This window comes from Hevea brasiliensis, unplaced genomic scaffold (assembly GCF_030052815.1).
Source record: "Hevea brasiliensis isolate MT/VB/25A 57/8 unplaced genomic scaffold, ASM3005281v1 Scaf1, whole genome shotgun sequence".
Classification (NCBI taxonomy): domain Eukaryota; kingdom Viridiplantae; phylum Streptophyta; class Magnoliopsida; order Malpighiales; family Euphorbiaceae; genus Hevea; species Hevea brasiliensis.
Genome location: NW_026614585.1, coordinates 11562641 through 11590415, shown reverse-complemented (window position 1 = coordinate 11590415; position 27775 = coordinate 11562641). Strand labels below are relative to the sequence as shown.

The 27775-nt window shown below is 36.2% G+C and overlaps 2 protein-coding genes across 8 annotated transcripts in view; both read right to left on the bottom strand.

The window, feature by feature from the left end:
- Nucleotides 1–5492, bottom strand: part of LOC110648312 (uncharacterized) — a 30693-nt gene extending 25201 nt beyond the window's left edge. For 2 of the 3 annotated variants that reach the window (XM_058141435.1, XM_058141436.1), the window contains exons 1-5: nt 4925–5491; nt 4580–4674; nt 4352–4465; nt 4145–4249; nt 3917–3988 (exon numbers count right to left, since the gene is read on the bottom strand). In XM_058141435.1, coding sequence (XP_057997418.1) covers nt 3917–3988; nt 4145–4249; nt 4352–4465; nt 4580–4674; nt 4925–5021 — 483 coding nt within the window. In that variant the 5' untranslated portion in view covers nt 5022–5491. Of the gene's footprint in view, nt 1–3916; nt 3989–4144; nt 4250–4351; nt 4466–4579; nt 4675–4924 lie in introns of all 3 variants that reach the window. The other variant, XM_058141437.1, reaches the window with a different exon arrangement.
- Nucleotides 5493–6348: 856 nt separating this feature from the next.
- On the bottom strand, nt 6349–27673 carry LOC110647972 (uncharacterized). Of its 5 annotated transcripts, none has more exons than XM_058141359.1 (16): nt 27208–27672; nt 26493–26587; nt 26258–26371; nt 25499–25603; nt 25283–25354; nt 23987–24099; nt 19235–19369; nt 11369–11437; nt 10935–11022; nt 10785–10856; nt 10596–10696; nt 9796–9913; nt 8791–8850; nt 8526–8636; nt 7052–7172; nt 6349–6662 (listed from the first exon to the last, which is right to left on the bottom strand). In XM_058141359.1, the coding sequence occupies exons 1-15, from the start codon at nt 27305–27307 to the stop codon at nt 7065–7067; spliced, it is 1461 nt and encodes a 486-aa protein (XP_057997342.1). In that variant the 5' UTR covers nt 27308–27672; the 3' UTR covers nt 6349–6662; nt 7052–7064. The 5 variants fall into 5 exon arrangements, with proteins under 5 accessions (XP_057997342.1, XP_057997343.1, XP_057997341.1 ...); XM_058141360.1 differs by lacking the exon at nt 6349–6662 and adding an exon at nt 6739–6858 and having other exon boundaries at nt 27208–27673; XM_058141358.1 differs by lacking the exon at nt 6349–6662 and having other exon boundaries at nt 6739–7172.
- Nucleotides 27674–27775: the final 102 nt, after the last annotated feature.

The window sequence follows — 27775 nt, the reverse complement described above, 5'->3', positions numbered from 1 at the left end:
GGAGCTAAAGTTTGGTGTTCTTGGTCTTTATTGGAGATTTCTTTCGGTCTTTAACCTTTAATCTTCAAGCTCCAATCTTAAGCTCTTTTGGTTTTTCACTTGAATATAGAGTTACTAAAGAGGGGCTTTAGAAACGTGTTTTCTAAAGAATCTTGACTCATACAAATCCCAACACACCCTGGTCCCCATCTTCGATAGATTCGCCCAACAGCTTAGTGGTCCATTTTTGGGGTTTCAGCCATCAGGATCCCATCCCTGTTGCTCTTGTCACTTCAAAAAGGTGCTTTGGTCGGCCCAGCCCAAGCGGTCCCATTGTGACGCAACATATCAACATCTGCTCTCTCATCACTTTTAGAGTCCTTCGTAGGTAAACGCTTTAAAATAGTTATTTTTCTTATTAGATATATTCAGGCTACATTAGTGGCGTAAGCTAGAATCTGAACTTTTACAATGTCCAAATATGCCGAAATTTTAGAATAGTATAAGGTTAGACTGGCATACCTTATAAATATTATTGTTTTCTGTTATAATAGCATTTACGTCATTTCATTATCTTGAAAAGCATGTTTCTTTTAGTAGTGTAGAAATAAAGTTCAGATGGATGGTGTTTAGAGTTTAAAGGAAAAGAGGAGAACTCAGGTAGGATGGACGAGAGGTCGAAAATAATAAGTGAAAAGAGGTGTTGACACGGAGAGTTCAAATCGGTTTCGAAAAGGTCGAAAATAATGAGTGAAAAAGAATGTTGATATGGGGAGTTTGACTTGAGTAAAAAGATCGGAAATAATAGGAGAGGGTCTTGGCATAAGGAATTCGGATCCGATTAGAGATCAGAAATGGTGAGTACGAGGGTTTTGATGAGTCAGGATGAACATGGAGAGTCCTGATGATTAGTAAGAGATCGGAAATAAAGAGAGTCGAGCAGGAGTCCGGATAATAGGAAAGAGATCAGACAATAACAGGCACAATCGACCATTTATGCAGAAACTAGAAAGTGGAACCGTCCATTTTATAAATATGCCTATCTTTTATTAGCCTATAGTATTCGAACTAACAAGAGTTCACGAGGGAGTTCTCTCCTAGACCTCATTTTTATAAGAATTAACATCCATTAATGCTCTCTAAAAATTTCCCAAAAGAGGGAGAGTCCTTCCTTTAAAATTTCCTAAACGATTTTTAAGAACTTTGCAATTCAATATTATAGGCTCACGGAAGAGTCCTTACGTGAACCTCATGCTTTGTTAATTTTTGTTTTAGTGCAATGGAGAGTCCTTCTTGGTACTCTTGCATATGTTATCTATCTAAATATGTGAGAGAGTCCTCCCATAAAGAACATCCAAAATTAACCAACTATTTTATGAACACGTATATAATTTGGAAGTGGATTAATGACGGTAATGCTTTGCAAATAATTTTGCCGATGATGGGACCTTTCTTCATTAATAGAGAGTCCTCATTAATGAAGCAAACTCTCTAGGCTATAATCAACACATTTCTTTTGAATTAGAGTCCTAATTGAAAGGAATGAAAGTTTTTACCCGTATTAATCCAATTTTCATACACACGTGTCACGCCCTCAAATTATTTGGATGCCAATGAAGAAGGAAATGATGAGTGAGCCGAGAGTCCTCCTCACTCATTGTGAATCTCTAGGGGCCAAATAATACTTCTTCAGGATTAGAGTTGTAATTCGGGAAGGGAGAAACTTAATAAAATATATAACAAATTAAGCAAACACAATCTCGGCTCACTTTAGAGTCATCCCATTTACTCGTGTTCTTGAGACACCCGGAATAGTGAAATATCAATCGTTCCTATGATAACCATTGGGAACCAACATCGTAATTTTAATCCCAAAATTATCGATTTTAAGGAGCGTACCATTAAATCTACTTGCCCTCGTTGAGGGACGATGTGGGGTGCCCAATACCTTCCCCACGCATACACAAATCCCGAGCTCAAAATTTCTGTTTTTGAAGTGGCTAAATTTTTTAAAAACAGTAAGTGATTTTCTTTAATTTCCCCTTAAAATTAAAGTGGCAACTCCTCACTTCTTCACTTCAGTGAGAATCGTCCGGCGACAGCAAAACCCTTGCGACATAAGGAAAATGAGATTAAGACAGCTAAGCGTTGACATTGTGATGTGCATCATGGTGACGAATGGGGCTGCCCTAGTTCAAGATGCATCTTACCATTCCTATCACTTGTTCAAGGGCCATGTTTGTTACTTTGCTTACATGGTTGGAAGACTAATAGCTTGAATGTTGATATTGGGCTTGCATGGATCTTAATTGAAGTGTTATTGCTGTTTCAGTTTGGCTCAAGCCCATGTCCAGTTAGGGTTAATTTTGGTATCATGAAATTAAAGATTAGTAACCTTAAAATAAAGTGCAGCCACCTTTTTCCATTTATCTCTCTTAATTTAGGCAGCTAGAAACTCTTTTGGGGTTGTTTTTGTTGACTTTTCTCTTCGTAAATAGGTTAGGAGTCAACTTAGAATCTTTGATTGATTTCCTACTTAGTGCCAAAGTTTACTTCCTAACTATTTTTCCTTATTATTTCTTATTTAGTATTACTTATTTATTCCTATTTAGAGTTAGTTGATGATAATATAACAAGGTGCTGCCGAGCTGCTTTCAAATTCTTATCAAAACAAGTGTGTTCTGTGGAGAATTACTATCCAGAAACTTATTACTCTTCTTCCTTTCTTTCTACGAGTGTGGTGTTTCACCCCTTTGTGTGTGCTTGTGGTGAGTCTTCTTATCAAACAAACACAAAGGGCTTTCTCTTTATCTTCTTTTACTGTGTTAAAACCATTCTAAAAGCAACTTAAGCAACTTAATCTTGTCCTAAGTTAATTGACCCTACTTTAACATAGCCTGGCACATCACATGGTCTCAATTTTTTTTCCCCTTAACAACTAAAGATAACAAAAGTCAAGTACAAAAGTGTGGCAGCAAACTCCTTTTCAGCCAACTTTAAATATTGTTTGAAAAATGATGCAATGATAGAAATGAATGTTGATATGAGGCAAAATCCAAGTGAAGGCCTTGGCTCTCATGGTGCAATTTGTTTACCATTTCAAACATTGAAACTTTACTTGAAATTTAACTGCAAATTCCCTAGTGTTGGAATGTTGGTTGTCCCATATTGTTGGGCAACCAACAAGAAAAAGGATTTAAAAGAAGAGGGCCCAATGCATGGCAAAGGCCTAATTATTGATTCACACTCTCTGTGACCAAGATAATAATATGGTATCAGAGTAGGAAGGCCCCATGGTTGCAGATCTATCCAGTTGGTGGAGGTAACTAGACCCCTAGATCGAGTCACAGAAAATAATTGATCCACAATCTCCGGGATCGAGACAACAACAACACAAAAGTTTTTGGAGTTCCATCTTAATTAAAAAAAAATAAAGTCTAAAAAGCAAATTACTTTTTATCATAAGCAAAAAATAATAATAATAATAATAATAAGACACTTAGCAACCCTAGTGTTCGGTGCAATGTTAATTAAAGAAAAAAAAAATGTTGCCCAGCACGCATTAAATAAAATTTACACAGTGGGTAAAATAAGATAGTGAGGTAAGGAAAACTCATAAATTATGCACTTCATAGAAATGAGACCAAGAGATAAGCTCTCAACATGATGCACAAGCATGGAGAGGCAACCAAGAAATAAGAACACAAGCAAAAGGTATGCTACACCACCAAGTAACAAGAAGACAAGAAACTTTAGGAGGATAAAACAAACAATAACCAAAAGATATCAGAAAATTCAGCTAAAAGCCATCAAACTTCTCTAGCATCCTACCAAACACAAAAAATGGGGACATCTTGCCTAGTGATACCCAAAAATGCAGTCACCTACAAAGATCTTCTAAATCTATCAGTCTATTATGCTAAATTTAGTGCAATACCTTATCAGCAAAGTCAGGAAGATTTTCATGATGGTGCTTAGCAAAGTACCTTGTCAAAAGTTCCTTGTCAAGCTACACTCAAAAAGAAGAAGAAACATAAGAAGAAAGATGAAGAAGATTAGGATAAACTAGTTGAAAGAGCACATGATATGCACACAATGAAAACATATATTTATTTCTGCATGTACCTCTACAAAATGCAATCATATAAATAATATGTTAACAAACCTTAGTATCATCGACTGTGATTGGAAGATTTAAAAGATACTGCCCTGATAGCGCAACATCAATCTCCTCATCGTTTGCTATTTTGAAGTTGCTCTTATCAATCACCTGTCATAGTGGATTTATTTCCATCTTAGTTTGGACACCAACACAAACCTTTACAAAAGCATGTGTATGCATACATAATTGAACATCCATATTCCACAATACCTGAAAAAGGTATTTTAGAAAATTCTGTTCAAGTACATCAATTTCTTCAGGAGATAAGTTTTGCTGCTCCAAATTCTCAGCCCCAGTCTCAGGGTCAAAGAGGGAATGAAGTTGCTGCAAACACAAAATATATTTAACTCAAGTTACAACAGTAAGAAAGAAACATCTTCGAAAGAATAATTATTACATACTAAAAAAAGGTCATTGGGACATAAAGAACTTGATTACCATCAAATCTTCAAACTGCAGATAGTACCAAGCTCGAATTGTGTACTCAACCCTCTTGCAGAACTTTAGAAATTCAGCCCGGATAGAAGGATCGGCTGCAGAGCATTGAAAAACTTAAGTTCCACTAAGGAATGCAAAAAATGCAAAACTGAGTCAAAATGAAATTATCTAAGTCAATAACTGTACAAAACTTATCATGAGATTTCTAAATTCCCTAGTTAGCTTGTAAGGAGAGGGGGAAAAATCAAAAGCTGAAATGACCCAAATATGCACATAAGACAAAATCACTCATTAACAAAAATGAAAAATTGAAGTGGGGAAAGAGGAAGAGAAAGGGTGAGTTACCAATGAGTCCTGTCAAGGTCGTCATAAGCTTTGATTTGAGAATTGGAATTACAGTTTCCTTCTCCAATCTGATGATTTCTTTCTCCTTTGTCTCCATTATTAAGCTTCAATGCAATCCCAATTCGAATACTAGTTATTCTGAAATGTTGAGTTGCAGCAGCTCCATAAATTGATACATAAAAGAGATAATTACTCATAGGTGAAGCTAAGAAGATTCGAGGGATGAAACGAGAGGGTTTTGTTTTGGAATCCATGGTGGAATTTCTGATTGTTATATGCTTAGCAGACAAGCTAAAATGGTTCTCTATCGATCACGTGAAGTACTGCCCATCAACTTGCTCAAGGACCTGCACAATGCACATAGCCTGCCAGCCACCCATTTATGGTTCTCTTAGAAGCCTCCATATATGTATCAATACCTCTCTTTCAGCGACTTGAACACAACCCATCTCTTCTTCGGCGCGAATCTTCAATTTCAGAGGTTTCTCTAAGCAAAACTCATTTACAAGTCACTGAGCCTGAGTTCTCCAACGTTCCAATCTAAGCATATTCAGGATTTGCATAATAGAAAGAAAATTTTATTATTTAGTGCTTTTAATTTAAAAATGCTAATTTACTTAATTCGCTATTTTAAAATTTTTAATTTTTATATTTTTATTTTATTTATCTTTTAGTATTTCTATTTAATTTAAATTAAATTTTTTATTGATCAACAAATTTTAAATTCTTGACAATAGAGTAATTTAAAAAAAAAATAATTTTTAAAAATGTATATAAATGAAAATAGATGAATAAGTACTCTATCCTGTTTTTGTTGCTATTGCATGAGTTTTTTATTTTTTTCAAAATTTAAAGCTTTTGGGTAACAAACCTTTGAATTTGTCAAATTTGTACTTAAAGCTAGAGATGGGCATTCCATCGATTCGGTTTATTTAATTTGAAAAAAAAATTTAAGTAAAAGAATTAAATTAAATTAAAAACTAAAATATTTATTTTTATTGGTTTTATTTAGAAATATATTTTTGTTTATGTAAAAATGAAAATATGGTTTGATTAATTTATTTTTTACTAAAAAATGGAAATCAAAATAATAAAAATTCTAAAAATCAAATCAAACCTCATTAACTGAATAGTAAAAAATTTATATATATATTATTCATCCAATTTGATATTTTAATTTACACCATATAATATTGATTCCTGTCAAAATATTGTGAACTAGGTTTTATTGAGAACCAGGTTTTTAAAGTATTTTGAGAGGAAGGTGAAAAATATAAGAAAAATTGTAAAAAAAAAAAATTATGAAAAAAGTAATTTAAGTTCCAATTATTGTTGCTTCCACTGTTATTTTATTTCTATTCAGAATTGACATTGAATCATATTTGATGGATCCTTAAACTAGATATTAAAAGTGACTTCATGTAATCAATTTTTCTGAAAGTGGAATGTTATAATTAAGACTAGGGATCCAGACCAGATACTGGTGTAATTACGAGAAATTCTTGCTCAATTCTGATTCAGTGTTGACTTAAAACTTGTGTCTTGGATCTATGGTGAATCGGATCTGGACAGGAAAAACCGATTAACATATATGGCTGAGGTATACTTGCATTGAAGGGGTACAAGTCTTTGTAAAAGAGATTGATGCATTAGGAATTTCTACAGCGTCCTGAATCTTGCTTCTCTGCAAACTCCACTTCACTCTTTGTTGTTAAGGCTATAATTAACCGAGCACCGTCTGAAACACACGATGATAAGTGGAGATTGGAGAAGGAAATTTGACATCAAATATGGAAATTCACAACTACTTCTCATAACAAAAAGGACCTCTTCAAGGGTCTTAACTTGTTCATTCATCTTAATTGGAACATGTCAGATTCAACAACAAAATCAACATGAACCCACCACATTATGAAGTTAACATTGGAGGGAAACTGCAAAGTCACATCTCATATGAGTTCTTGATTTACAATATGAACAAAGGATTGAAGTAGAAAATAGAATAAAAAAGCAATCAGGTAAACCATCACATCAGACATCTAGAGGTGCTCATACACAGCTATCTACTGCAGATAACAGTTGAAGGCAATAGATACTGAAAGTGGTAATGATATACAAGAATCTAACCTTCCAAGGACAATCAAGTACTAAAACCCTGTTTTGCCTTGAGGACAAGCTCTTCAGTTGTGGTGCCAATAATCTCATTGGCACGTTTGAGACCAACACAATAATATCGTCCAAGAGTATCCTGAATACAAAGATACTTCAGAGTCAGAAGAAACACATAAACAAACAGCATATGCAAAACATTGCATAAAGATTACATCTTGTTGCTCGAAGCCTATTTTACATTCTTTAGTAATAACATAATCAAAATTCAAAAAAGCAAGCTTTTTTATTTCTGCTAGTCCCTAAAAGTGTGTATCATTAACTGTGTTTAATGCTACATGCATGCAACGGCCCGGCCCACTAGTGATATTGTCCGCTCTGGGCTGAAGCCCTCACGGTTTTAAAACGCGTCACTAGGGGTTATGAACCACCAACTTATAAACCCAGCATCTTTCCCGTGTTTTGCCGATGTAGAATTTGCCTAGGGTGTTACAATCCACCCCCTTATGAGACTCAGCGTCCTCGCTGAGGTTTGCCCCATCATCGCTCAAGGTTGCATGCGGAGCAGCTCTGATACCACTATACCACAAATGTAACGGCCCGGCCCACTAGTGATATTGTCCGCTCTGGGCTGAAGCCCTCACCGTTTTAAAACGCGTCGCTAGAGGTTACGAACCACCAACTTATAAACCCAGCATCTCTCCCGTGTTTTGCCGATGTGGGATTTGCCTAGGGTGTTACAATGCAAACACCAAATCTTTTGTTTTGTCATAGACAATGATTCTTTTAGGATCTAAACCATAACAGATCTGACAGAAGAAGAATTAGAAGAGAAGTAGGCAGAATAGAGATTAGAGGTCAGAGAGAGGAAGAAGATAGCAGAAGATGGGAAGAAAGTAGTTTTGTTGATATTTCTCAAGATAGATTCCTTAGATTATTTGTGCTACAGAACTACTATTTATACTCTGCTACTTGACAGTTATAACAGTTCCCGCCAATTACAATAGACTATTCCAGCAACTCTCAACTTACTATTCCAGCAATTCTCATGCTTCTTCCTAAATCTCTCCCTCCTATATGTAACAGATTTCCTCGTCATCCCACAAAACCCCACACCATTTACAAAGGAGTCTAAGACGAGCCCTTCATGAGGATACTCCACTCAGGAAGGGGAAGCCCCAGAAGTTCCAATCAAAGAAACACGCAACAAATATAAAATCCCTCCTCAAATCCCTCTATGAGTTTCTCTACAACTATTAGCACAAAGAGTACAATTTGGTCCAACTCAACAAATATGGCCACATGTAAAACACCATGGAAACCTGTTACGCACTCATCATTACACAATTTTAAGTTGATATACAAATTTCTAAACACCTAACTGGACATTTTTGGATGCCTTAGGAATCATATCAACAACAATTATAAACAACTAAAAGTACATTCTCATTTTGGCAGAAACAGAACAGCATATTGTAATACAGTTTCTCACCCGAGCAACAATGCCCAACTTCTCTAACTTATGAACTGCATCATCCACATCAAAATTACAACTCTCCCCAAACTCTTCTTGAATTAGTTCCTCACATCGCAGATCCAAATCCTATTTCGCATTATCACAAAGTTGTATAAAGTAAAGATACAAGAACTTCAAATACCCAAAAAAGAAAAAAAAAAAGTAGAAGAAGAAGAAGAAGAAGAAAGAAAGAAAGAAAGAAAGAAAGAAAGAAAAAGGACAAGCAGAGAGAGATGCATACCTGCAAAGTAGCCTTGCCCTGTTCCATCAATATGAAGAATGAGATAATAACCTCTTTTACCTGAAATACCAAGTTGATTAAACCATCTGGAAAGACATAAATAAATATAAGACATTCTTATATTTATAATTTTATTTGTCTGTGTAGCAGTCAGTTGATATTAGTACAACATTTAACTTTATTTGGACTTTCTGATCAATTCTATTGGGCTTATGCAATGGTGCATGCACCATTTTCAATTGTGGATTTAGGATCCTCTCATGGTAAAATTAATATTATTATATGCCATAATCAATCCAAATTGTTGAATCCAGAAAAAAAAAAAAAAAGATTACTATAAAGCATCCTGCATTTTATTTTTTTGAATCCAAAATGTTCACTAAAATTTGCAGATGGGCTTTGAAACATTTGAAGGACAAAAAATACATTGTTTCAATAATATATTTACAAAATAAAATTTGAAAACCTAAACCTACATTAATTCTAATCCTATGAATGATCCTGTTAATACTAACAATAAGAAAATAAATAAATTTGCACAAAATTAATACCATGTTTTTTCAAAAGGGTTTGATAGAACATCATCTAAATGACAATGCTAGTAGATTAATATGGAAAATAATTTTGGTCAATGATGAGGTTACAATTACTAAAATAATATTTTAAATATTGTTCTTTTAAATTATTTTTAACAGCACTACTTATATTTTTATTCACTTTTGAAGACATTATTAAAAAAAATTATAGTTCAAACATGGATTTGTTGTTTATACTCAGTATATAATTTTTAAAGTAAAAAACATATTCATGGGTTAATTGATCATACAGGGATCACATGCTATGCATGTGAAAAAAAAACACTAGTTGATACATATTTTTCTGAACAGTTATAGTTGATTAATTGTCTCCCGATTTCAACCATTATTGCCAGTCATAAAATAAATTAAAGAAAAAGTGAAGATATTTGGTGCTAAATGGAAAGAATACATCAAGCTTAAAACTCACTTCTTGTTGAATCACATCATCACACAGGTGAAGAAGAGTACCCCTTCCACTATCTAACTGTTTGTCATACATGGACTGTGTAATTAAGTTCTGATATGTAGCCAAGTTTTGCTGAAACCTGCAGATGGTTGAAGAAACATTAGCTGCATCAGTAAGCGCTAAAAAGAAAGTGGGGAAATAGGGAGAGAAGAAAAACTAATGGAGGAGATAAACTATCTATTAAAGTACACGGCTTAAAAATGGAAACCGACAATAACAGGTACTAAAATTCCTGATTACAATTACAAGTCCTTTGTCAGAAATTGCCCTTATCTGAATACACTTGTATACACCACTATCAGAGATTCTAGTAAAATTAATGCCAGTTGAATTCCCCTCCAGTGGCTCGCTTATCCCAATATATGTTCACTCCTAAAAAATATCCTAAGTTAAGAGTTAAGACATAAAGGATAAAACTAGCAGTTCTAGAAGCAAATTAATCAAATTTAAGGCATTAGAACCAACCAAGAAATTCTGCATAGAGTATTGTAGCAATTTTAATTGGATTAACAGAATAGGACAACAAAATGTGGTTAGTAATGCACACTCTTGCAATTGATATCTTGCAGTGTAATGAAAAAGATATGATCACTTGACAAGGTTAATCTGTTGTACAAGATCCTTGTTCAGTTTTCTATTCATTCTTACCCACAACCAATGTGCAACACACACAGTGCTGAACACCTCTATAGCTACACTTGGGATTCAAAAGGGAGAAAATGTGTCATTGTGCATGCAGACTAGAGAGAAAGAGACTTAACGTGAAGTACGTCTTAGCAAAGTAACCGATCACAGTGGAAAGTATAGCAAAAATGACCCAAAGATCAGCCTTAGGCATTTCAACTGAACTAATCACAGCGACCTGCAACCAAAGGTGTGCTAAGTGCATTTGAACCAGACAAATAAAAGGAAAATGAACAGTCAACTAAAACTTCATACACATAACTCACCAGCCCAACTATAGCAGAACCCAAGAATTTGACCCAGTCCATGGGAGTTAACCCAGGACTTTTCTTTTCAGGCTGTCAAGGCATAGAAAAGTTTCAACAATAGGTCATAAGTTGGTACAAAGAGTAGAAGAGAGATGGCCAAAATCTCACAAGAACTATTTCCATATCGGCCAATGGAATATTTTTGAAATGCTTCACATATATTCCTCGTTCTGTTTTTGATTTGCTACTCACTCGCCTGGAAAATCATCATTCTTCTTGTGTCAGTAAAATTATGATCAGATCATTTCCCCTTTCTATAAAAGAATTTTTTTTAAAAAATCCCATAACTCATGAGAGTATCACCAAAATAGCTTTTGTCTAATATGCAAAAGATCCCTCAACTTCCTGATGTGAAAAGTACCAATTCCTCCAAATCAAAATACTGGTAGTTACATGCATCATGTTAATAGAGTTCAACAATCAATATAATATTGCCTTGTGCTAAGAATCACCAACAAATTGTTATATGACCGTGCAAAACATGTTCACAATGACATTATTTAGAAAGCAATAGTTAAAACATAAATGGATATAAGCAATACCTGTAAACCACTATTATCCTATCAAATGTAGGTTCTTGGATTGTAGTACTGCTTAGCAAATTCCTAACACTGGAGGACAAAGGACAGAAATATGTCATTGAGCAGCAGTAATTATGATGCAGCCAAGGAATTCAAGAAATTTCATGGTCAACTACACAAGAAGCTTAGGATCATAGTTCAGTTTTAATTTAGAGTTTGTTGGGAAAATTATAGAGTACTTTCTAATTCTTTACAGCTTACCTATATGTCTATTCAAAAATATTAGTTGTTGGTCATTTATTTAAGTCACAAGGATAATTTTGTAATTTCAAATTTTCTGGAATGATCTAGATTTCTATAGGATCTTTATTTAGAGTCCTTATTGGTTAAGAATTATTTTTTGGGATTACTTAAAGGTTAAGGATTACTTTATATAGTCCAATCCTTCAAGGTTTAGGATTATTTTTTAGTCTATAAATACCTATGTTTGTAATTTTTTTTTTTCGAAGTTTTTGATCAATATGAATTCTAGCAATTCTGCTTCGAGTTGTGTGATGCAATTCAACCCTAGACATGATGCCTATGGAACCTTGGCTGTGATGCCCAAGGAAGTTTAGGCCTAAACCTTTTATTTTACTGTTCACAGTCCACAAATCTTCTCTTGTTGTTTAAATTCGCTTCTCAATCTTATCCAAACCCTAATTCTCCACCTAAATTCCTGCTTATTTTAGCCTTCACAAAGCTTCAAGTTTCAACACTAATTCCAAGACCTGCAGGATGTTCTACATCAAATTACAAGAGATTCAATTGATTCTTTGTTTGACCAATGCCCATAACTATTCATGATATCAAAATTCTTACCTTTCTTTGTCCCAACAAAAGAACAAATAATGCAAAAAATTGCACAGTAAAACTCATCCACTAATGGAAAAAAAAAAGCTCCTCAATTGAACTTGTTAGGCTAACTAGGCTATTGTGGTGACATTAACTACAGTACATCACACATAACTTTACTACACATTTATAGCAATAGTGAAGTGACTGATACTCAACTTAATGAAGTTGAAGCTAACACTCTTGTCGCAAGGTATTTTGTGGTCGCCTGGACGAAAGCTCTTCACTGAAGTGGGAAAAGTGAGGAGTCGCCACTTTAATTTTTAGGGAAATTAAAGAAAACCATTCATGAAAATAAATTTAAACGAAACCACTTCGAAAACAGAAATTCTAGATTCGGGGTCCGTATACGGGCGGGGAAGGTGTTAGGCACCCCGCCTCGTCCCTTAACGAGGGTAAACAGATTTAATGTTATGCTCTTTTATAAATTAAAAGGGAAATTAGGGGATTGGGATAGTGATGATGTTAATCCTTTGTGCAAAATAAAGGAATGTTTGATATTTCACTTATCTTGGGTTGCCCAGGAACACAAGTTCGTGAGAGGGCCCTTTAGTGAATAGGTGTTAAATAAAGTTATCTTACATATTGGAGTTGTGTTATTTTAATTTTGATTACGTTAAGAGAGCTCGGATAAGAAGTTTCTACCAATCTCTAGATATGTTTATCAAGAGTTTTAGGCGGGAGATTTTGGATAAGAACTCTCCTCTGATCTCCACATATTTTATAAAGGTTTTGGTTGAGAAACGGGTAAAAACTCTCTCCCCGATCTCTTTGGGTGTTTGGTTAAAAATTTGGTGAAGCATCTCGGATAAGAACTCTCCTCCAATCTCCGCGTTTTTATTTGAATGAGGGTTAGGTAAGAACTCTCCCCCGACCTTTTTGGTTCAAAATTTTAAATGGAGGATCTCGGATAAGAACTCTCCTCCGATCTCCGTGTTTTGTTTGAATGAGGATCAGGTAAGAACTCTGTCCCGACCTCTTAAAGTGTTTGGCTTAAAGTTTTAATGAAGGATCTCGGATAAGAACTCTCCTCCGATCTCCGCGTTTTTATTTGAATGAGGATCAGGTAAGAACTCTCTCTCGACCTCTTAAAGTGTTCGGTTAAAAATTTGATGAAGGATCTCGGATAAGAACTCTCATCGGATCTCCGTGTTTTTGTTTAAATGAGGATCGGGTAAGAACTCTCCCCCTATCTCTTAAAGTGTTCGTGACATAAGACCGAACTTTTCACCGATCTCCTATATGACTACCTTGTCCGAACTCTTTGGCTAGCTACATCCGATCTCTCTCAGTTACTAGTCTGGGGTCTTATCTCGATTCCCGCTCTATTATGCTATTTCCTAGACTCGCTTAGTAGCCTAACCTCATGACTTTTCTCCTGATTCCCTATTCATTCTTTGATTATTTTTACTTATCCAAAAGAAACTATCATGTTAGGATATTGCTACTAAATTACCTATAAGTTACCGGCAACCGGAACACCTATATTCTAAGAACAAATAAATGACTTGAACTTATGAATGGAAAAAGTAAACTCAAGAGAATAAATATCAGCCTGAAGGATCTACGTGGGATCTTTAGTATGACTGGATTTAATGAAAATTTCGAGAATAAAAGCAAAGAAAGTAAAATGAGCGTTTGGCAAAATGAAAGTCTAGGCACTTACCTGTGTGAGGTCGAGGCTATCAAACTGACTCTGGAGATCACTAGTATTGTGGAGTTGAAAGCTGGTGATACAAGGACCAGTACTTACTTCGAGATTGCCAAAAACCAGGTTAAAATACAGTTGAACCGAAGCGACGGAAACCGAGTCAGAATGAGATCAAGTTGAAAGAATAATGTGTTGATGTTGGGGTGATGAAGACGAGACTGAACGGAAATGGTGTGGTAGAGTGATGAACAAACTAAAAATGAAGGATTTCAGGGTTCGAAAACTCTATCAATGGAGATACTCGAGAAAACTAGTTTCTGAAGTTTCTCAATTTTCATGCAAGCTTAGAATGGCAAAGCAGCAAGACTGAATTAAATTTCAGAGCCTTTCCACTATAATCACCACCACATTTTTTGTCTGTCCTCTCTACAGTATTGCATGTAGGTATTTATAGGGAACGGGTGCTACTAATGAAGGGTCAGGATCTCTCCTGGGGGAGACGAAAGGTCTGGATTTCAAAGGACATGATCCGATATCTGACAATTAAAGAGAATCAAAATGGACGGCTGGGATCCTATTCAGAATATCCGTCCTTTCTCTTATTAATCCAACAGCTCAGGATCTCGCCTTATAAGACGGATCCGAAGGCTGAGAACGAAAGGCGCTGAACCTGTCGTCTGCTTTTGATCCAAGGGCTCCGGGTTCATCCTTGCAAGTATGATCAACGGTGGAGATTGTGATGTACAGAACTGCCATAACTGTTTTTGGCGTCTGTCAGCAATGTGGGCGATTCTGCAAATGAGGCGTGCGGTGAAGATTTGATCACGCCTGCAACGTCTTAACTACCTCGGCTCTAATTATGTAGAAGGTTTTTGGAAGCTACCTCATCTTCTTCGTGTTTTCTGATCTCTATTCCTTCCGATCTCTCTATTATGACCCTCTTATTTTTCGATCTCTCTCATATTGGGTCCCTCATTACTTCCCGATTTCTCCCATTCTAAAACTTTCCTCTTTATCCGACCTGCCTTAGTCAAAGTAATTAATTCTTCAGGTACCGATACATCCGCTTCGGTTTCTGTATGCAATAAATGCCTAGGCCCCTATATATACATACCAGCGAGGAAACTTCTCCATACTTCATTTTTCCTCCTTCCATTTCTTCATTTCTCCTGTTCTAGCTTCTCCGGTGACAATTCCGATTATGGTGATTGCTTTTGATCTTTTTCTGACTGTTTTCTTTGCTCCTCGACTGAAAATTTATGATCCCGGTGATTGGAGAATCATGAGAACAATATCTGATGATAGTGAGGGAACCGGACTAATTTACTGATCAAGATCGAAAATATCGATCGTGCCGATCTCGAATCGGTCCGCCAGTATAATTGGTAGGCCAAACTCGAGCAAGAGTACTGCTAATTTCAATCTTAATGTCGGTGACCGCCTCTTGAAGTTCATTTGGCTCCTCACCACATCGGGCGTCCCGACCGCAGCTCGGTTCTGGTCGATGACATCGATGATGACTCTACTCACCATCATGAGAGTCATAGTCACCCTATTTGAGCTGCACATCTATCCGATGCCTATGGCTAGCTTTCTGATCAAACACATCTTTTGATTCAGCCACAAGACTAGGCTTTGACATAGGTCCCTACTAGGTAGGATGTAGTGCCGATCTTTAGAGATCGCCCAAATGATGTAATCTGACCTTTAAAGGTTCTCTTAATGATGTAATCCGATCTCTTGAGATCGCCCAAATGATGTAATCTGACTTTTTAGAAATGAAATGAAATTTTATTTGAAGGTCATTATTTAATTATCGCATTAGTTAATTTCCGATCTCTGATGTGCATATCCGATCTGATCTTTAACTGAATCATCATTAGCCGATCTGCGGCCCTGAAAATTCACACAATCCGATAACCCTAACTAGCTGATCTCATTTTATTTGATTTTATTATTGTGTTTTTGGAACCTTCCCCCTACGTGTCAAGAAAGCGGGTCGATTCCGCTAACCGAAGCGCCGCTTGGGACTTCGTGAGCATTGAATGCTCAGACGGGTATAAATAGGGGAAGGGTCAGTCAGTTGTTCCCTTATGTCATTTTCAGCACTTTGCAAGCGACTTCAAAATTCTCTCGTTTCTTCAAGTTTTTCCGACATCGATCACATTCCGGTAAGGGTTTTGATCTTTTCTTAGTTAAACTTCTTTGGTTTCTTTGAAAATGAGCGGCGCCGAGAGTCAGAGAGCTGCAAGTCCGTCTTCTGTCCACGTTTCGTGGACCTCGGAAGAGGGCGACGTGATTAGATTGGGTGGTCAAGCCAGCAGAACCCTCGTCCCGATAACTGGTTTGGCTGCCAGACCGAGGCGAGGGGCCTCTTTGAGGAGAGACAACTTGCCAATTGATGAGTTGCCTTCAGTCTTGAGAGAAACCGATCTCCAATCTATAAGCCAAGAGTACAATCTGCGGATCGACTGCTTTGAACTGATCAAATGCCATGGCGATCATCAAGCCGACCATTTCTTTGATAAGGGCGATCTCATCATAGTGTATGAAGAGCAACTGAAGGCCGGGCTCCGTTTTCCCTTGGATGAATTTTACAAAGCCGTCCTAAAATTCCACCATGTCTCGGTAGCCTAAGTGCATCCGAACTCCTGGCAGACTCTAATAGCCTTCCGAGGCCGCTGCCGAGCTAAGGGACTGGAACTCACGGCCAAAGTCTTTGCCGAGCTGCATAGGCTCTCCCGAAGGAAGGATGATGAGTTCTGGTTCTTCCAAGCTAAGCCCCATTGTTCTCTCTTTACCGATCTTCCTTTTTCATTGAAGAATTGGAAGAACCGGTTTTTCATTTTGAGGAGCAAGATTCGGAACGGCTTTGAGGGCATCTCACGGAGTTGGCAACACCTGGTCACTCCGATCCCAAAAAAGATCACCATAAATAAGGACGAAGACGCAGTGGTTAAAGAGTTAAAGTCTCAGGCGTCCACTCAGAAATTCTCTTGCTTAGACGCAGTGATGGCCGAACTAAAGTATTGGATGATGCGGCTGATCACTGACGAAGAATACGAGCTTCAGCTCTCTGACTTCGGCCCTGGTACTACCCATATCTCTGGTCTCTGAATCTTAGCGAACTCACTTACTTTTTTTGGTGCAGGTATGGCGGGCGGTGATGCTTCCAAGAAGAGCCGCAAACGAAAGAGGGAGGTCTCCAGAAAAGTGAGGGTGATGAAGGGGGCCGACACTGCCGATGCTCAGAACCCTCATCGTGAATCAATAGAGGTGCCGAGCTCTCCTCCCCGACCTCAAGAGCAACCGATCCCTGAGGTAGAAGTCATCGCCCCGGCTCCTCAACAAATCGAGCTTCCACCTCCCCCTCCTCCTCCAACCTCTTCCAATGTAGAAGGGGAGTCATCCGGTCCCATGGTCAGGACACTTTCCCGGGGCGCACAACTTCTGATCCAATCATTGGAAAGGAACCGATCTACTAGGGGGAATCCCGGCCTGGCCAAAGTCATGGGAACTTCCATTTGCTTCCAAGAAGATCGGTACAGTTTGGCAGAGGAGAGCTTGGATGATATCTTAGCTCAGACAATGAGCTTAGGCTTAGAGGCCATTGCAAACCAGCATATTCTCAGAGAGAAAGCCCACGGCTTGAAGAAAGAGATCCTTAAGGCGGTCCAAGATGCCTCTGCTACACAAGCTCAGCTCTCCTCTGCTAACCAGTACATTGCCAGAATGGAGGATCAGATGAAGCGTTATGAGGAGAGGATCGTTGAAGTGGAACGGGAACTCGAAGACTCTCGAGCTGATTGGTCTGCCGATCTTGCTCGTTATGCTGAAGACCTTCGGGCGAAAGAGGAAGAGCTCCGAGCCAAGGATGAGGAGCTTCAAGCTAAGGAAGAGGAGAGCACTACGAAGGAGGCCGGGGCTTATGTGAATGCCCATAATTACCTTATGGCCGAGCTAAAGAAACGGTATCCTGAAGAGGACTTCTCCTGGATGAACGAGCTCGCCACAGAGGCCGAAGACGAGAGCGACGAGGAGCCCAAGAGAGAGAGAGAGAATGAGAGAGATGATGATGTATCTAGAGAACAGGCCGGGGGAGACCCTCCAGCCGAATGACTTGTAAATTTTATTTTGAAATGAAATGAAGTTCTCTTTTGTTCAATTTCTTGATGAGATCGGAAAGCGTCCCAATTGCATGAGTGCTTGATTGTTTGAATATATTAGAATATCAAACTTAAAAGCGATTATTAATCTAAGTATAAGAGGTCGGAAAAACATTGTAACCATGAGATCGGCCTACGCCGAGACCAAACACCAGATAGAACTTTAGATCATTAAAATTGGAAACTTGATTTGAATACTTAAGATCGGAAACACCATTAAGTCGGACTGCAACCTTAACTTTATTAAATGATTTCCAACAATATTTATAAAGGAGAGATTAGAAATAAGACTGGATGGCACGGAGACCTGATATTGGTTTGATCTCCTTTGACAAGAGATCGGAAATGAGATTGGATCACATGGAGACTTGATATTGGTGTGATCTCCTTTGTCGACAGATCGAAAAGCATTCGACTAGATACGGGATCGGTTTATTTCCTGATCGAGTCACTTGTAACCGAAGAATGTCAGTTGGGGGTCGATTTTCAAAGTTCATTGACTTCGATGATCGGCCAAAATATGGTGGTGACATTAACTACAGTACATCACACATAACTTTACTACACATTTATAGCAACAGTGAAGTGATTGATACTCAACTTAATGAAGTTGAAGCTAACACTCCTAATCACCTACTTCTGAAATTTTTTTTTTTTTTTCAAATTTTGTGCATGTATGTGATAATGGGTAGGCACCTGTTCACACACGTTTGCGAGAGTGTAGCTTTTTGCTACATGAGATTATTCAATCACTAATAGTGATAGATTCAAGATCAAGCAATAATTACTCTTAAGTTATTTAGCAAATCAAAAGACAAAATTAAGAGTAACAAAAATAATGCAATGGCATAATAAGAAAACACCAAAATTTGCATAAATGTATTATTAAAAAAGAAAATCAGCATACTTTTACTGGTTCAAAATTTACATGTAAAAGTGGTAAAAAAGTTCAATTTTATTTATCAAAAAGAATTTGGAAATTTCATGCAGAGTATCAAATACAAGCAACATCACTCAAACAGCCTAGAACAGCGCACATAAAGCATAATTACATCGTGCACCAGCATGTTCAAAAGCTATAATAATAATAATAATAATAATAATAATAATAATAATAATAATAATAATAATAATAATCACAACTTTTAGTCCAAAGAGTCAGATGCTATATACAACCTTAGTTCCATATTCTCCAGACGAATACGTTCAACACATAAGTCATCCTGAGCTGCTTCAGAGTCAATTTCATCATCCTTTTTTGGATCTCTTTTACGCCTTCCACTTGATCTTCTATGCAAAAATTTTTCTATCCTGCATGCAACAAATCCTTGGAAACATTACAAAGAAAACTAAATGCAAAGAAAAAATTAATTAAAAGTTATGAGAAGGAAATTTATTGCCAAAGCTAATTTCCAAAATAATCTCTTTCCAGTATCTTGTTGAAACTGACGTATTTGAGATAAATCTCTATATCTTCATATATGAAATTCTTAGCACATGCTCCTATTTATATACAAGTGATTTGTCCTAACAAGAAAACTAAGATTAATAGGAAACCATAATACAATAGGAAAGACTAATCAAATAAACTCCTAACAATTTGCAACTACAACAAATCAGGGATTCCAACACTCCCCCCTTAAGTTGGTTCATGTATATAACATATGCCCAACTTGCAAACTACATAATCAAACAAATTGCTACTTAGACCTTTAATAAACACGTAGGTCAACTGTTCTTTTGAAGATGCATGAGAGACACTCAAAGTTCCATCCACTATTTTCTCCTTTATGAAGTGTCAATCAATCTCTATATGCTTAGTCTGATCATATTAGACTGAATTGTGCACTATATTAATGGCAGCCTTATTATCACACAATAAAGATAAACTGTTGATATCTGATAGCTTCATTTTTTCCATCAATTTATGTAACCATAATAGTTCATGGCCCTATATTCTGCTTCTGCATTGGATCTAACTGTCACATGTTGCTTTTTACTTCTCCAAGTAACTAGGTTACCACCAACAAAGGTACAATAACCCACTGTCGATCTCTTATCATTAAGAAATCTAGCCCAATTTACATCTAAAAAGGTTTTTAACTGGAGATGGTCATGCCTTGAAAAAATGAGCCATTTTCCAAGTATAAATTTCAAAATTCAAATTTCTCAAAATACAGAAAACAGCTTCCAAGTGAAGTTTTCTAGGATCATGCATATATTGGCTCACTAGACTCATCGCATAAGTTATGTCAGGTCTAGTCTGTGAGAGATAAATTAACCTCCCAACCAACCTCTGATATCTCCTTAAGTCAATTAATTCCCTAACTACTGCTTGTAATCTATAATTAGTTTCAATAGGTGATTTTACAGGCTTATAGCCTAACATACATGTTTATTATAAGAGGTCTAAAATATACTTCCTTTGAGAAATGAAGATTCCTCTGTTTGATCTACAACCTCTATCCCATGGAAGTACCTTAATTTACCCAACTCTTTAATCTCAAACTCATGTGCCAAGTCCCAATAGCTCTTTCAGATGGGCAATTTTCTCCTTGTTATCTCCTATTACAACTATATTATCTACATAAACAATAAGCAATGTGATTTTACTCTACAGTGTTTCATAAATAGAGTATGATCTGTATTACTTTGATAGTACCCAAAGGAGATCATGACTTACTAAATCTATCAAACCATACTCTAGGTGACTGCTTTAGACCATACAGTGCCATTTCAACCTACAAACTTTTCCTTTGGCTTTATCATTATCAAATCTTAGAGGAATCTACAGTGCATTTTTCAATTTGTAAACTTTCCCTTTAGTTTTATCATAAAATCCTGGAAGAATCTCCATGTACACCTTCTCCTCTAAATCTCTATGTAAAAAAAGCATTCTTTACATTAAATTATTGTAAGTCCCATAATCCCATTAAAGATTTATTGCACGCGACAACAAGATTCCAATGATATTCATTTTTATAACAGGAGCAAAAGTCTCCTGATAATCTACTCCATATGTCTGAGTGAAATATTTAACCACTAACATAACCTTATACCTTTCAATGAAACCATATGCCTTATGTTTAACTGTGAACACCCGCTTACATCTCACTAGTTTCTTGCCCAATGAAAGAGAAAAAAGCTCCTACATTTCATTTTTTGCCAAAGCTCTCATCTCCTCTATCATAGCTACCTTCTACTTAGGATCACGACATGCTTTCTTCCAATCCTGTGGGATAAAAACAGAAGAAATAGATAAGACATGGGCTTAATAGGAAGAAGACAAGGAGTCATAGGAAATAAAATTAGAAATAGGATACTTAGTACAAGCTCTAACTCCTTTTCTAAAAGCAATAGAAACATAAAAATCATCAATAGTAGAATTAAGCTCAAAAATAGAATTAGGATCATCGGGAAGTAATGGAAACTCAGCACATTCTTCAAGAATTGATTTGAAGAATGCTAGTTGATCAGGTGTATCATGCTCAATGAGTGTATTTGTCTTATTTTGACATATGTAGATTCTCAAATCCAATCTATTCAATCTCCTTGGGTTTAAGGAGGCGGTTGGTCCTAGTTAAGTGGTTCATTACCAAGATGTGACCCAAGTTTAATAGTCTCCCTTGAGGTGGTCTTGGTTAGATAGCTCATTATTAAGATGTGACCTAAACCTAATAGCCTGATTAGGAAAAAGCACCTCTTCCTCTCCCTCCTTATGCTCCTCCTGAAGAGGTGACTTAACAGAGACATAAGGCTTACATTCTTTAATGGTAATATCTATAATAAGAAAATATTTCCAAGTAAGAGGATGATAATACTTATAGCCCTTTTGAATACTAGAGTAACCAACAAACACACATTTAAGAGCTTTAGGTTCTAACTTCGCAACATTTGTTTTATAAACAAAACAGACATCCAAAATCTTTGGAGGAACAATATAAGAATTATGACCTTGTCAAACTTCTAAAAGGCTCTTAAAATTTAGTGTTCTCATAGGCATTCTATTGATAAAAAATGTTTCGGCAAGAATTACATCCATCCAATAAGGTGTAAGAAGATTCATAGTAAACATGAGAGATCGAGCCACCTCTAATAAATGTCTATTTTTTTTCTTTTAGACACCACATTTTGTTCACTAGTATTGACACAACTAGTTTGAAGCACTGTACCATTTGAATCCAAATAAATACAAAAAATACCATTAACATATTATGTGCCATTGTCAGTACTTAAGATTTTAACCTTAGCATCACATTATATGCAAATAATTTTATTAAACTGTAGAAAGCAAGAAAATACTTCATTTTCTGCTTTCATCAAATAAACCCATGCCAACCTAGTACATCAACATCAGTCAATAAAAGTGACAAGATATCTATACCTAGACAAAGGAATAGGTCCCTGCACATCAGAATGAAAATTTGAGTTGCAATTTCCAAACAAATTAGGATACAACCTTTTTAGACCAGAAAAAGATGGATGTCCTAATCTCCCTAGATAATCTCTTCATCAGTACTCATAGACTTTTCTAACAAAGCCCAGTTTGCTCCAAGACTTGAGAGACCACACTCATCATCTAGAAGATATGGACCATCTCACAATCTACCAGGTCAATTATTTTTCCTGTTCTCAAATTCTACAATATGCAATGAGCAGGACAAAATTTAATTTTTCAATTAAGGGCTTGGGTAATAAAACTGACAGATAAAAGATTAATAGGTAAACTAGAAACATGAAAAATTGAAGTGAGAAACTTATGTCAAAAATTATGGTTAAAGAACCATCCACTATACGAACTTTTTCTTTTCCTAAGCATGGGAAATGGGTAAAGAATTTATTTGAAGAGCTTGTCATATGTTTGTTTGCTTCAGAATCCATAACCCAATAGGATTTATTAAGATTGATAAGAAAAGCATTACCTATTTGACAAAATTGATGGAGACAACTATGGTAGATTGCATTTCAAGCTGTGATAACAAATGTTTTAGGGTTTGTACCTCTTTATTGGAAAAGCTCCCAATGTTAGGTGTGTCCTCAAAAACATTCATCTTCCCATCAATCATGATGAGAACTCAAAAAATAGAACCAATTTGATGATGCAACAACTTAACAGTAGCAGACAAGAAACCCAAAAAAGCCACTAGAGAAAAATGCAAACAAGGTTGAAGAAACAGTCAAGGCAGAGGCATGACATACGAAAAAAAATTGCTAGGAAGGAGAACAGTAAAAAAAAGGGCTCACGCGCCGGTGCGTGAGGAAAGAAAGCTACAAGATTGTGATTGCACGTGGGGCCATATGCTTCTCCAGATGGCACTGGATTTTTTACAATAGGCCGATCAATGGCCGAGTTTCCTCCTAGGACAAGCGGTGTTGATCAACTCCCTCTTGAGCGTCACCTAGTAGCTTGACCCTCCTAAACCCTAAAAAACATATTTGAAACCTATGCCTTGAAATCACTAGCAAGGCTCTGATACCATGTTGAAACAGACATACTTAAGAGAAATATCTATATTTTTATATATGAAATTCTTTGTACGTGCTCCTATTTATATACAAGTGATTTGTCCTAATAAGGAAACTAAGATAAATAAGAAACAATAATACAATAAAACAATCAAATAAACTCCTAATAATTTGCTATTACAACAAATAAGGGATTCCAACATAACTTTACATTTAGGAGTCACAAATACCAAAGAATTGAATAAGGCCAAGCTGTTTTATCAGAAGTCGAATAATGATAATTATTAGATAGTCTAGAAAATATAAGACTATTGAACATGTTTCAATAGCCATTAAGCAAACTTGGCTACAGAAAGACTCAAACTATTTTTTGATTTGACTCCCCAGAATTACATGTCCAGTGATATGATATTATCATGCAACCAAATTGACGTTATCACATTATAGGCCAAAATTGCTTACCGAGTTACTCTTAGAATAAATGCCCAAAAGCGTGCAATGAGCATGTCCACTTTCTCCATAACAAAGTAATCAGTTGTCTGATCAATCCCAATCCCACGTCGAAAGATAACATACTAAAATTAAAACATAAAAGATATTAGCTTTCTAGATATAGAGAAACCTAATATAAAAGGGCAAGCCTAAAGCAAACTTGCAATTCATAAAATCAATCAACATAAACAAAGTGCTTCACTTCAACAATTTAAGACCTGTGCTTTTTATTAAGAACATGGATTAAATAAAGATCGCATACAATAGTATAGGACAATCATCAAGATGTTGCAATTTGTTGATCGATATTGGACAACATATGTCACGACAGTAAGCATGCTTCATTATTAAAATTCTAGCTATCAAGAAATTCAACAATCAACATTCCACAATTTACACTGAAACCCCTCATTAAAGTCATTATCTTCTTAAAGAGAAAAAGTGGAACTGAACATTGTAAATAAGATGAAAAAGAGATATCCCATGTGTTTGAAATTTCAACAAAATATGTTAATAGGAATACAAAAGACATTTTTGAATACAACAATGCTATGTATTGTGTTGCTCACAACACATTTTTTATGTTTGCTTCAACATGTAGCAATTAGCATTTAAGAAGGAAGGTCATTCTTCTGTACAGGTGAAAGAGTTAATAGAGGCATATTGGTTCATAGGCTAAAGGAAGTTTCCCCATGAAATGTAGTTTGCATCCAATGAAGCAAAAGGAAGGCTTCCAACAGATTTAGTGACTTTTCCATACAAAAAGGTGAACGGGGCAAGATTTGGACACTCAGGCACTAAAGTTTTTCCAGTAATAAAGTTTGCTCTCAATCAATACAGAATTTCCAAGTCAATTGGTTCAAAATTTAGACAAGGTTTAAAATGCTACTCATTAGAAATCAAACTAAGTGAAGCAAGAAGCAAGAAAATGATAATGATGCACATGGGCAGCAGAATCCTGATTGTTATCATTGCAATATTGTTCAGCACATATTTTAATATTCATCATCTTGTCTTCTGAGCCTTAATAATAACCTTCATCCTCATTCAACACCTGCAGATAAAATATCTTCTACTCCATAGAACTTTATTTCTGTTTTGATAAATTTAAAAGAACTAATAATCTACAATGAAGTTATATCGATAACTAAAAGATCAGAAATATTTTAAGGTCACAATAAAGGAAACATTCGGGATAATTGATACCTAAGAAAGACCACTAATTTCCAAAAAGCTAGTGTCTTGAACGTTAATTTAGAACAATACCTTATCAGCAAAGTCAGGACGATTTTCATGAGGATGCTCAGCAAAATACTTCTTCAAAAGCTCCTTGTCAAGCTATACACAGCAATATATATATTGGAATAAGCAAAGTTAAGGGGCAAATAAAATAACTATGATATACAAACAACGATAAGCACATTTGGCAAACACCACGACACAATGCAATTATCTAACCAAAAGTAATGACAATTCACAAACCTTGGATTCATCTACTTTGATGGGAAGGTTTAAAAGATACTGCCCTGAGAGTGCAACATCAATTTCCTCATCGGTCACTATCTTGAAGTTGCTCTTATCCATCACCTGTATGACAGGTAACGATTTTCTAAAAAATATATACTAGTGGTATATAAATAAACTGAAAAAAAAAATGTAGGCTGTTTAATTACAAAATTATTGTAGGCAACGGGATTAGTTTTTATCTCAGTTTGTATCTTGTCTACAGTCTACACCTTATGTACCTAATGTAATTCCTTCTCTTCTATTTAGTGTAGACTTAAGGTTTCATTGCTGCTCTAACTTTCAAACATAAGAAGACTGCAAATGAGCCAAGTTGCTCATGAACTACTCAAAATTCAGATCGATGAAAGCCCATTCAAGCTTGTTTGTTTTTACTAATGAGACAAGCCCAAGCATACTTTTAAGGCTTGATTAATAAATGAGCCAGGCCTAAGCTAGATCAAGCTTGGCTCATCTAGGCTAGTGAGCTAGGTGATGAGCCAAGCGAGCCAGCTTTCCTCTCATTCTACAAATAAGCCAAGCCCAAGACTAAACTTAAGCTCATTTCGCAAACAGCCAAGCTGGAGCTGACCAGAGCTCCACTCATTTACATCCCTAAACACAAGGCAGCCATTAAAACACCTCACTATCAACTAAATGATTACTGTAATTTCCTGTCTAGACTCTCCCACCCTAGAATATAAATACATAATAGATATGGTTAAACAGCCATAATACCTGAAATAAGTACGTTAGGAAATTCTGTTCAAGTACATCAATTTCTTCAGGAGATAGCTTCTGCTGCTGCAATTTCTGAGCCCCAGTTACTGGGTCAAAAATGGAATATAGTTGCTGCAGACACATAATGTATTTCATTTAAACTTCAATGCTGAGTAAGAAATATTTTCAACACAGAATCACTAGAGAACAAGAAAAGCATAAGTCAATGGGGCCAAAGAAAAAACATAACTACCATCAAATCTTCAAACTGCAGAAGATACCAAGCTCTAATTGTGTACTCAACTCTCTTGCAGAGCTTTAGAAACTCAGCCCGGTCAGAACTATGTTCTACAGAATGTTGAGAAAAACTTTAGATCAATTTAGGCTATAACAAGATGCAAACTGAGGCCATAAACCATTGCCTCAAGTCATGTACAGCAGCAACAACAGAAATTTTCTTAGAATTCTTAGAATTCCCAACTATTTTTTTTTCGTTCTTTTTTTTTTTTTTTTTTTTTGTGGTCCTTTAAAAAAGAAAGGGTGAAGCTCATTGCCTGCATAACTCACTAGGGGATAAAAACAAGTCGCCAATGCCAAGACCGCCTACATTCAAGAGAGGTAATTTTCACAAATTTCCAGGTTATGAGCTGTGGAAAATCAATGGCAATATTGAATGCACCGAAGTTTATAAACATGGAAAGAAAATTCAAAACTGGGAAATTGATATAGGAATGGATGATGCTGAAAATGATGATTAAAAGAAACCAATTTGGGGGAAAAAAGGAATAAAAAGAAACAAAAACCAAATGAGGGCTAAAAGTAGTAACCAATTCAAAAGCTCTAAAGAACCAATTATACAAATAAACAGTAACACCAAAACAAAGAAGACCCATATCTTTACGGAAGCCAGTAAAGCAATGCAACATTATTTAATAAAGAGAGAGAGAGAGAGAGAGAGAGAGAGATACCAATGAGATTGGCCAATGTCATGATGAGCTTAGGCTTGAGAATTGGAATCACAGATTCCCTTTCCAATCGAATTACTTCTTTCTTCTTACTCTTGTCCATTTTCTCGCCTAAATCTAAACCAAACCACTGTATCTCCTCAGAAATTGAACCGCTGGTATCTCTACATAATCATCATCTCAATCAGGACGGGTGTAGGTGAGTGAAAAGGAGAAGCTAAGAAGATTCGAGAGACCAAAAAGGAGGGTTTTGTATTGGAATCAAATCAAAATGGAAATAGAAATAGAAATTTTGGTTAGTGGAGAAGCCAAAGGGACCTACAAAGCATTAATATTAAATAATTTTATGGTTCAATTCATCAGTTTATTGGAGTCCTTTCCCTTGTTCTTCTCGCCATTTTCTTTCAACTACTGTAACCTATGCTGTGCGGCCTCTTCGGAGGGAAATTCATTTTCAGATTTTACCCCTTCTTTTCTTTTTTTTTTTTATTTTAATTTCTGTCGGTCAGTGTCAGCTAAGCCTAAACCTGCCTTGCAATTAGCCACGTCACACAGTGGCACGTGCGTGGTT